We start from the raw sequence: 12,176 nt of genomic DNA, 5'->3' as shown, positions 1-12,176 counted from the left end.
CATATACAAAACAGTAAACAGCACCTAAGAAGTCAAAGAGTAACCCTGCAATACTGTTTCTGGTTCCCTTTCCCCCAACCAATGCCCCTTTCCTTACTTTTGCTAGATAAGAAAACTTAACAGAGACACTCTGGGGAAAGATAACACATAAACCGAAGTCTGAAAATCCCACACAGTTCATTCAGCCCAGGCAACCAGGGGCATCTTAATACCATGTGCTCATTTAAAATCATGAATTTTTCAACTGCTCAAGAGATGTCACATAATCTTATCTTTCAACCAAAATGAGGGACATCCAATACTACAGGTCTCAGATAATCACAAGGTTTTGACCTCATTGTGCTTCATTAGTCAAAGAATATATCATTAGCTCCTGGAGGTCCCCAGAACTTATATCTGGCTTTCAAAGGATTAGAGACATAAATCTCTCATTTTTAAGAAAATGAGATCATCACTTTAGATGTTTACATGTTTTAATTTTACTTAATTATACAGCTTGATGATTTTTTACTACAATAGATAAAAAGACCACCTGAGATATATATTAAAATATCAAAATTTCTCCTACTGTAATTTGGCTGATTAAAAAATTGATTAGTAGCTCATTTATATACAATTTTAATTCTAATTCTCTATTACAATTAAAAGCTACAATGTTGATACTATAAAGGCATTAATGTGGGTGACTGTGATTCTATAAATGAGATTCAAGATGATTAGAGTTGAAAAAGAGACTGTCACAAACACAATGTCTAGTTGTATAATAGAAAATATAGAAAGAAAACAGAATCATTTCAAGAGAAAGATATCAGAAGTCACTGATGGAAATCAGCTAAGACAGGAAGACCATGAGAAAAGAGCTTCTCAAAGGATCTCTTCTTAGGGAATCCAGTAAACAATCAACTCGGGAAAATATCTTTTCCACTCTGGCTGTTTGAAGAGCCTGGACCAAAACGACTATTTTTCCCAGTAATTAAGGGGGCCAGAACTAGTTGTGCCTAGAGAGCCTGGGCATAGAATGAGCTGGTACCAAAAAGCCAAGATTATTCTATAAAAAAAAAACATGTCAGGTTAGGTCCTGGGAGTTACTCACCCATGTGTAATACCTGACACTTTTCCCCTAAGTGTTTGGCCAACAGTCATCATCTGAGTCGTTCATGAAAAGACAAGGAGTTTAGAAAGAGAGTGGGGCCAGGCTGGGATTACAGGGAAGGCAGCCTGATGAGGAAACTCCCTCTCAGGTCCACAGGTGGGAGACAGAAGGAACCAGCTGTATTCATGAGAATAAGGTCCTGTCTGGGTTGCCTTCTTGCTTATAGTCTTCCAACCCAATCTCTAGGCTGGTGATTCCCAAATCTATATTTACAGTTCCCTCCTGATCACCAGACTTATTTATTCAACTGCCTGCTCGATGCCTCCAATTAATGGTCCCACAAGTACCTCAAAATCCAACTAGTCTAAGAATGAACCTATGATCTTCCTCCTAAAATATCTTTTCTCCTTCAGTATTCCATAATCAGGGAAGGGTACTGCCATCCACCCAGCTGCCTAAGCCAGTTGCCAAGGCATCATCTTCAAGTCCATCCTCTCCATTATCCCCCCACATACTGTCAAATTTCTTGGTTCTACCTTCAAAATATTTCGCCAAACCACCCATGCCAATTGTTCAACGCTCTTAGAGAGGAAAAAGTACTTCTCTTATCTTGATGTTTCCTGCCATGTAAAAGGGAGTCCAAACAGACATTCTTGGCCTTTGGACACAATTGGACACTCCTGGAACTCTCTGCCTCCTTATTGACTCCCTCCTGGGAGAGTGAAATGACTTCTCTAATAGGTGAATTTATGAAAAATAAACTGGGTGAGCTCAGCTCGGCTCAGCTCTTCTCTTTCCTCCTCTTGGAAGTTGGCCTTCTCTGTTATTCCCCAAGGGGCAGGCCCTTCTACCTCACATGGGTCTGCCTTACTCCAGTGTTGCTGAGATTGGGTGGGCAAATCTGTCTATTTCTGGGGATCAGCAAGCAGACCCACTTGGCTCTCACACTAACCTATATCCTCCCACTTTGCCTTCAGCAATTACATGAAAATTGCAATATAACATAGGTAGAGAAATACGCACAGATCATAAGTGTACAGCTTGAGAAATTTTTGCAAAGTGAAATAAGACCTACATAAATAAATATACCACTTTCATGGATTGGAAAGGAGTCAAGTCTCCCCAAAAGTATCTACGAAAGCAACACAACCCCCCTTAAATCAAAATCCCAGGGTTGTTTTGGGAGGTGGACTGACAAGCTGATTATAAAATTTATATGGAAATACAAGGGGCCAACAATAGTCAGGGAAATCTTGAAGAGGAACAACAGCTGAGGACTTACACTGTCAGATATGAAGGCTTACTATAAAGCTACAGTAATTAAGGTAATACAGAAAGGGTGCAAGGACAAATAGACCAACAGAACAGAAAATCCAGAAACACACACACACTTAGATTATGACAAAGGTACACTACAGAAAGGATGATCTTTTTAATAAACAGTGCTGAGTCAACTGGGTATCCATACCGAAAAAATGAGCACAAATAGTATTTTGATTCTCTAGCCACTGACTCATTATATTCATTAACTGGTTTAGAACCTAAATTGAGGTGGGGGTGAGAGGCGTATCAGGAGAGCCACTGCAAGTTTCTGTTAATCTCTCTCCTGAATTTTAGCTACCACATCTTCTGTAATCCACTCCTCCCACTGTAACTTGGAATACTTTCTCTACACCACCAATCTGATCATATCACTCTAATGCTGAAAATAGCTCCCCATTAATAGCTCCCTGTCGCCCTCAAGATCAAGTCCAAACTCCTTCACAGGACTCACCAGGCCATTCCTGATCTGGGTCCTACTTCTTTGTCCATTCTCACCTTTACCCACTTCCTGTTAGAGCTTTGACACATGCTCTGTGTCATTTCATTCTTCGAGGCATTCATACATGTTGCTCTTCCCACCTTGATAACTCTTAGAGAGGAAAAAGTACTTACTTTGCTTGTTGAATATCTACTGGACCCATGGTTCTCAATCTAAATGTCACTTCCTGTAGGCCTAAAAACATAACTTCCTATAACTCTAAATACCACTTCCTGTAGGAAGTGGGTACACACATACATGAACACACACTCTCCATTCTCCCTAACTAGTCACCACTTCCTGCCATGCCCAAGGGCTCCTACGGCACAGCACTGTGTTCTCAGCCTGGTCACAGCATTCCCCACACTGTATTATTATTTCTTGCTTACTTTACTGCTGCCCTGAGGGGTAGCAACAGTTTTGTTCACCACTGTATACCCAGTGCCAGGCATATAGTGAGTACTCAATAAATAGTAGTTGAAATGAGTTACATTTACAATTTCAAAGTATTTTCAGCTATATAACTTCTTTTTTATGTCCTATGGGGCAGGATACATGTAAAGAGTATTCCCATTTTACAGATAGCCCAGATGAGACTCTTCGTCAAGGTCGATCGGCTAGGAAAATTTTACCATGCCCTTCTAATTTTATGATATGTAACTCAGTTCATCTTTAGCCACACTGTATTTTCTTTCCATTATTTATTATATTTATCTCTGGGCTTAGTTTAAATGGTACATCGTTTCCAAGATTTTTTTCTTTTTCTTTAACCTTTTGTGAAGCAAAATTTCCAACATATACAAACAAAAATATAGTGTACTAAACCCCCATGTATGCCCATCTACAGTTTCAACAATTATCAACTCATGACCAATTTTATTTACTCTATGCCCCACCCATTCTTCCATCTTCCAAATTACTGGAAGCAAAATCCCAGACATTAAATCATTTCATGTGTAAATATTTCAGCTAAATGGTGCATTAAACAAATCACTCACATGTTATCCAATTGGTAGTATTAAAAAGACTCATAAATGGGGTTCTTCCTTATAGCTCAATAAGCGAAGCAAGAATACTCATTATTTCCTTATTGCTGGGGGTGAGGGTGTTATGCAGTATCTCTCCCCACGTGGAATCATCAGCATGCAACCACTATGGGTTGGGTGATGTGGATTAAAGCATAAGTGAAATAAGCACAAAACTAACTCAGAAAAGTGGGTCTCAAAACTTCACAAACTTGCATGGAAAGTATATGATGCTTGCAGCTGTTAGTAATTATCAGATTCCTTTTCTTCTTCATCCAAGTTATCAAACCAGCCATGTCAGAAGGCCAACTGCCCCAGCCTGAGTGGAAGACCTGCTTGGGCCTCAATGAACAAATGCACATGAGATCCAATTTGTGCCTCTAAAAATCAAAATAGCAAGCTCAATTCTCAAAGGCAACGTCCTTCCTAAAACATAAATCTGGAACACAAATCCATCTCAAAAGTGATAAGAACCAGGTTGTGCACTCATAAAACATGATCACACTCATCAACCCTCACGCCAGGTTGTGCAATAACATAATGGGTCCATAAATCTATGCAACTATCCATGGCGCCAACGATGAGGGGTTCGGGGGGACATAATTCTGAATCCTCTTAGATGCTGTAAGAATTGTCCACAGCCAGTAAAGCAAGCTGGCAAGTTTACGTTTTCCCCAGAGGCTTCACAATGAGAAGTGGGCTGAGGTTGCTGCCAGCACATGGTTTCATTCTGCAAACAAATCATGAATCAAGATACACACGTGTGCATGTGCACACACACACACACACACACACACACACACACACACACACACACTACTCTGATAAAGTTAACATTTCATGTCACCAAGACCAAAGCAATACATCTTCTCTCTGTTCCACAAAGATGCAGTGAATCATACAATCACTATATTTTCAACTATATAACTTGTATTATCCCACCCAGTCCCCTCATTTTATAGATGTCTATAATCTCTAAAGTGCTATGTTAATACAGTTTTAATATTATTTATTCAATTAATACTTACTGAGCACCTACTATGTGCCACACATTGTTCTGAGCACATAGCATACATCAGTGAACAAAACAAATAGTAAAAAAGAAATATTATGTTAGGAGGGAGTACATGCTACGGAAAACAAAAAAATGCAGTGCAAGTAAGCAGGATGGGACCAGGGGGCAGATTTCAGAATGAGTGGGCCAGGCCAGGCCTCGTTGAAAAGGTGAGGCCTGAGCCAAGATTGGAGAAAGGCAGGAAGCTGGGTAGGCAGGCAGAAGCAGAGTGTCCAGGCAGACCCTCTACGGCAAAGGTCCCCAAGTGGGAGTGGGAGTGGCATGTTTAAGAAAGAGCAAGAGGACAGGGATAGACTAAGCAAGGAGAGAGAAGTGAGGGAGGAAGTTCGAGTGGTCGGTGGGATTCAGGTCACCTCAGCTCCTGGGCCCTGGGGAGGACTTTCATATTGGTTCTCAGGGATGGCTTTGCAGGGGAGTCAGCAGAGATGTGGCATGGTCTGACTTAGGGTTTCAAAGGCTCACTCTGGCTTCACTGTTGAGACTGAATTGTCGGAGGAAGGGGAAAAGCAGAAAGCCCTACTATAAGGCCACAGCAGTGATGGCGAGAGAGCAGGGGAGCAGCGGCGGTGACAAGCCGTGGTGAGTGCTAGACCTACTTAGGAGGCAGAGCTGACGGGGTTTGCCAAGGGACTAGACACATGATCTGAGGGAAAGGAGAAGTCAGAGACAACGCAGGGCTTTTCTCCTGAGCAATGGGAGGAGTGGCCCTGGCTTCAACTGAGATGGGGGAGGCTATGGGCAGAGTGGTTTGAAGGGGATGATTACAAGTTCCCCTTTGGACAAGCCTATAAGAATTTAAGATCTTCAAATGGAGATGTTTAAGGCGGCAGTTGGACATGTGACTCTGGGTTTCAGAGGAGAAATGTGCTCAGGTACAAACTTGGCACTATTATGTTTGAGGCTAATATTGCTCATATTAATAACTGCAATTTATTATTAGCAGTTAAAACAAATAATAGTAGCAATAATGAAAGTCACATACACTATCCTTCTACACAGGGAAGAAAAAGACCAAGAATCATAAAACGAACAAGAGAAATGAACTGTTTCCTGATTGAGTCAATGGACATGTTCAGTTCAACTACTAGAATAAAATGAAGAAAGACTACATACATCATTCCCTCCCAAGATGGGGACTTGCTCTTTTGTAAATGTTTACAGGAATCTGAAAGTGGCCGTGTGAAACATCATATATTGATTATTGAAATAAACAATGCTGACTCAGAGAAGCTTCAGCAAAAGAAGAGTTTAAATGAAACAGTCTTAATTTGTAAATATCTGCCCTTTCCACCTTCTTCGTCTCTAAGGGTCTTAAGTGTTCAAAAGTTTCCTTTTCAGATTCTGTTTCTCAGGCATGATGACACTGGGCAAGGGTGCTGAGCCATAGTGGGGAGGGGGATGGACAGAAGTTCTACCGCTGCTGAAAATGATGCAACTTCTCAAAATTCATCTCACGGAAAATGAGAAACATTTACAAGCTGCCGAGAAACCTGCATTAGCGATCTTGCCAATGCCCCGTCCCCCAAGTCTGCTGGCACAAACGTCAAAGCAAAACTTTCAACACTAAAGCGAATTAACAAATATTCCCTAAGCACAGCACAAGTGTAGCTTATTACAATCTGGAAAATTCCATGGTGTTTATCAAATCCTAAGCAAGGCTATGATGCTTAGAAGTGTACCACAGTAGACGTCACTGACAGCCACAAGCACGATGGCTCTGTGTGTGTTGCTGTGGCAACCGTGTACTCAGCAGCAACATGCTGTCTGCTTCTCCCGCCAGCCCAGAACCAGAGGCAGAAAAAAACAGCCAGCTTCCTGATGGCAATAACCCAGGGAGTCACAGTGTGGGCCATGTCCATCATTCACACACACGGGAGACTTCCTTTCGGCAGTCTGAAATCATTCCCATCTAAGTCCCAAAGAACAAAATGCACAACCCCTTTCCTCTACTGCAGAACTGGGCAATACACCTAAGCACAAAGCATCAGAGAAGTGTACAAGGAGAGGAGCGAGATTGGGGGGTACTAGGAAAGTGTCAACATCATGTGTTTAGCTGGATCCAGGCATGAGGGCATTTTCTGGGGGAGGAAACGGAGAAGTGCTGGTGCAGTTAAAAAGTCATCCTGAGAAACATTCCTGAGAGAGAAGATCAGTAAGAAAAGCAGCAGCAAACTAGAGCATGAGCCTTTCGAGGAAAGTTATTCCCACACAGAAGGGCTGTGTGCAACGGGGAGCGGGCCAACAGCTAGCATGTGAGAACGCCGAAATTCCAAAGGAAGCATAGGAAGTCTGAGACGTCAAAACCTACAATGTAGTTTTGGATACTCCACATTATGTTAAAATGAAAGAAACTGCTGAACATACCTTTTCCACTGGTAGAAAGTCATTTTCTACTTCAATCGACCTTGGTCTTAGTTTTATTGGCTTGTCTTTGAAAATGTCTCCAAAGCCCACTCCCTTAACTTTCTTCGGCTGGATTGCTGCAGTTGCAACCGTCCCATTGGCACCTTCAGATTTGGTACTGCTCGAGTCACCCCCATCACTCTCAGAGCCCGTGGTTTCCCTTAAACCTGTGAAAAGGGGGTATGGGGAGAGAAAGAGCTCAGAAATCAGCCACAGCCATGAAGCACCTCACAGCCAACCAGGAACCACCTCTAAGAGTTTTACTGGAAACTAATATAAAATAATATTTAATGTCAACTGTAACTGAAAATAACATAAACATATAATTCGTTTAAATAATTAAAATAAATTAATACATTTAGCTTTTTCCAAAAAAACAATTTTTTAAAAAAATAATGTTTGTTTCTGGGTAATAGAATAACTTGCCCTGAGGCTTTTCAGGGCATATTCAGTGTGTTGAATATGTTGTGTTTCGGTAGCTCTGAGTTTTGTTTGATCTCTCTACCCCCAGCCTTTAATTTTAAGAAGCAAATCAAAACTTTGCAGAAAATCTCATTTCAAAGCAGATCTCTTTGTAAATGTGACATTTCACCTCTCCTCCGCCAGAACCTGGTTCTGATTCAAATTTGTTTTGCCTCTGTCACAGTGTGCAATAACAATCTTTCTCACCCCCTCCTCACCTCCCTGCCCAGTCACTACCACATACTGTACCGCCAATCTCTATGACTCATGTCAATTAGCAATTAGCAATGAAAGCAACATTTCCTAAAGGGAAACTGTAAAGCTAGAAGCCATTTAAACAAATTAGCAATTAAAGCAACCACACAAAATTGTGACTGCCAAAGAATTAAATCCCTTTGGATGGCTTCACAAGGAATAAATGAACACAGACACGTTTCTCTAGGAAAGCATTAAACCAGGCTTCACATTCAACCTGGCAAGATGATCGTGTTTGTTAAAGAGAGAACGGAAGCTGCCCTCCCGGAGGCCAGACTCTCCCAAGCTCTTCTTCTTTCCTTTAACACCATCATTTCCCCAAAGCTTAATTCCTTTCTAAAGAAGAACACTGGGGATATGACACCCTTCCTTTGACCTCTTGTGGCATGTGTTGGAAGTCACAAAATAGTTACCAGCAAGACAACACGGACACTTACCTCCCCAAATTCGTTTTTTCCCCAGGCTCTGCCCAAAATCATGTTCCTAAAAGGAAGACCCTATCTGTTTCTAGTTAATTTCTGGGTGTACATGCTGACTTTGATGGTTAGTACATCAGTCATGCCATCAAAGGGCAGGATTCAAAGGATAGTTTATGGAATACTAAAATATGCCATTAAACCTGTCTCTAAAATCCTCTAGATGCGAAGGGCAGCTCCTGAGTATTTACTATATATCTCCTGATGGCAACCATGCCCTTGGGGTGAAAGTACACCACCAAATTTTGTTCGCGATTAGCTAATCATGCCTTATCTTCCTACAGTTAAGGTGGCCTTCTAGTACATAAGAATGATACACCAAATAATTGCTCACATCAAATGTCATAAAATGTTGAAGTCTTTTAAAGAAAGAAGTCTCAGTGCAGGAAGAAACTGCTAAGTAAAAACAGACAAAATATAGAAAGGTCATTATAAATTGCTAACAAGTTTCAAAATCAAATCCTTAAAACAATGGCTGTGCTTGTTGTTGCCGCTGTTTTCAATAAAATAGTATTTATAAGCCAAAAAAGAGGAGGGAAGAGGAAAATCCCTGGTGTACATTTTTATTAACTAAAGAACAGCATTTGTGAGCAAGAAGAGAGGGCAGAGCAATGAGGAACAGCCCACAACAAGGGGTCGGCTGAAATTTACAGGGCTGGATTTGAGAGTGCAAACACGCACAGCCCCTGGATTAGCTACCCAGTTGTGTGTTCATTTGTTCATTGTTTTTAGAAATATCCCTGTTGGATATACAATTTTTGAGTCTAAATATTATGTCATTTCCCCTGTAACATTTTCTCATTTTGCTGTATGGATTCTTTTTGTGATAAAGGGTTCGTACATTCTTTTCTGCTTTGGAAAGAACCATTTGAGATTAGAATAAAGAAATGGTTAGTGAAAAGAAACCATCAAAACCCCCGTCCCTACCACCACCACCACCACCACCACCAGGTAGCTGGGCAAATAGATTAGGGAAAGGCTGTTTTAGATCTCCCAAGACAGGAATTTGAAGGATTCTTCTAGCATTCCTTGTTGGCTAGAACTATAATATTTTCAACCACTGCCATCGTGATTTCACTGAGCTTCTGATTTAAGGGATTTTCCACCTTCCGGGCTCATCTTAATAACTTTGTATTAATCACTGTGAGAAATACTCTTTACGTTACACAGGGAGAAGTTGCATACTCATTCAACTACACAAGCATGAACTGGGAAGGAAACACACGGCAGATTTGTCTTCCAGAAATTCTGGCAGCCTGCTTCTATCATTTTTAAGTATAGAAGTTAAATATCTGAATATCTGGGTTGGTGAAATAACTCAAAATCTAGTTCCTTCCCTTTGGAGGAAAAGAAAAGTGACTTTTCATTTTCATGTCTGTTTGGTGCAGCATCTTTTAGCTACCGGTGTCCATCACAAACACTGTCCCATTAAATGACCGTGTCACGCTCAAAACATCAGGTGACAGACACTCTCGGGCAGTACAACCCATATGTCATCTGCATATTGGGACCAGTTCATGAAGGGCTCATTACTGGTACACAGCGAGATAAGTGCAGAAATTGTGCGTGTTGGGAGACGCTTATAGCAGGGTGCACTGGTTCAACTTCCAGACATGTGGCCAGTGGACATGTCTAGGTGAACAGGGCATAGATCCATCTCGGTCTATCAAATGCCCTCGGTGAGGCCCAGGTGGAGCATTGTACGCATGCAAAGTCATGTACAGCAGGACCAGGTATCTGTCTACTGGAGAACAGAAATAAAAGTAAACTTCACCATAGACAGTTTGAGAAGCACAGTTCTGTTGTTCACATCTGAACCTTCTCTTTCATCACTTCTGTAGATGTATGTACGTATACATTCGTATACATGCACACTACAGTGGATGTTTTTCCTTCATGATGAAAAAGAACAAAGCCTCCTCAAATTTGCTTTGGCCAGTCATGTAATTGTCCACTTTTGTGTAATTTACCTTAATATTCCAGCACAGATCAGTTCAGATCTGTGGACTATTTTTATTTATTTTTAATTCACATTCACATGTGCAGTGCTTACTCTGTGTGGCAGGAATTGCTCTAAGGGCTTCATGAGAGTCATTCATTAATCACATTTATCTCCTTCTTTTCAACTTTTGGCAGCTTTACTTCACAACACAAAAGGCAGAACACACTGGTTCTGCCAAAAGAAGTCTGCCGTGTGGTGACTGGCTGAATGAGCAAAGCAAAACACCATTTCTGGCATGGACTTTCATGACAAATTTTATTTCTTTGACCCACACAATGAAGAAATGGTTTATTCGTTTCCAATGACCCAATCAGAAAAAGGAATAACCATGAGAGGCTGACATCCCCACGGGAAGCCATCTTACACCATCCAGAGGCCCAGAGATACTGGTACAAATACATATGCCATGACAAATGCTACTGATCCCTTCTCTGCACGCATGGTTCATGCACCCATGTCACACATATGATAGAGGCACAAAGCAAACAATAAAGCGCTAGGGGCTGGCAATGGCAATGTTCTTGGAGCACAAACCAAGGAGACGGCACTTATCTTAGGCAAATAAGTCCATGTCCTTGGATCAGAAATTCACAGACACTTGGCAGAAGCATGAGCAGCTCAGAAAAGTGCAGCTGCATCAAGAAACACAAGTACCCAGATCTTATCTTTACAATTGTCTCCTGCTGTTAAGGTCACTCACTGTAATAGCGTCTGTGGCCCTCCGTCTTTCCAGGTGCAGCTCGGTACAGAATGGTCCCTTCAAAGGTAGTCTTTCCTGACAGTGAATGAGAGAAGAGAAGGGGAGAGAAAAACAAGAGAAGGGGGGGAAAGGGGAGCAAATGATGGCAAAAGAAGGAAGAGGAAGAGTCTTTAACTGAACTTGCCTTCAATGAATCCACTGCAAGAACTTCATCCACAAAATTAATTAGAGACCATTAGGCAGGATTTCAGCAATGCTACAGAATGAGTCCAAAGTCCCCATGCAACCATGATGCACAATTATGAATACCCAGAACCGGGCTGGCCTCTGCACTGGCATGTAGATTATGCTCAATTTAAAGTTGGAAGCCATTTCGACATTATAACTCAAGAACAGGAAAATCTCAATTAACCAGAAGGAATGCAATTAGTTGGATTCCTTAATTAACTCAATTGTACAGCACAATCTTCTCTTTGGAGAATATGATCCGAGCATAATATAGATTCAGGCCCATCATCCTTTATCTTCTACCCCTAGAGCCTTGTATGATACAAACTTATATTCATGACTACAAGATTGACTAAGATTCCATGACTCAACAGGGCATGGAATTCTCTTTAAAAGATTTGGATCATCCTCAGTGCCTTTAATCAAGAAAATGTATTAATACACCAGAAGGGGGTTTTCACCAATGAGGTCTGAAACCAATAGTGACAACCATGTCAACATAAGGGTTTTTCTGCTTATCATCAAGGACATCAGAAAACCCTATTTCTTGAAACATCTTAATTGAGGTTTTTCCAGATCAGTCATGAGACTGTACTAAGCATGAGGACATAGACTCACCCGGTGTCAAATGTCAAATTATCTTTTTTTGTTGTTAC

At 41.2% G+C, this 12,176-nt stretch overlaps 1 protein-coding gene across 14 annotated transcripts in view; it reads right to left on the bottom strand.

Annotated features, from left to right (window-relative positions):
- SH3KBP1 (SH3 domain containing kinase binding protein 1) overlaps positions 1-12,176 on the bottom strand; it is a 324,637-nt gene that overhangs the window by 136,648 nt on the left and 175,813 nt on the right. For 7 of the 14 annotated variants that reach the window (XM_081043247.1, XM_081043253.1, XM_081043255.1 and 4 more), the window contains 2 exons: positions 11,293-11,367; positions 7,359-7,564 (listed from right to left, as the gene is read on the bottom strand). In XM_081043247.1, coding sequence (XP_080899373.1) covers positions 7,359-7,564; positions 11,293-11,367 — 281 coding nt within the window. Of the gene's footprint in view, positions 1-3,028; positions 3,077-7,358; positions 7,565-11,292; positions 11,368-12,176 lie in introns of those variants that run through there. The other 7 variants (XM_081043256.1, XM_081043260.1, XM_081043259.1 and 4 more) reach the window with 2 other exon arrangements.

Source organism: Rhinolophus hipposideros (genome assembly GCF_964194185.1).
Source record: "Rhinolophus hipposideros genome assembly, chromosome: X".
Classification (NCBI taxonomy): Eukaryota; Metazoa; Chordata; class Mammalia; order Chiroptera; family Rhinolophidae; genus Rhinolophus; species Rhinolophus hipposideros.
Note: the sequence above shows the minus strand (reverse complement) of the source record. Positions and strands in the feature narration are given on the sequence as shown.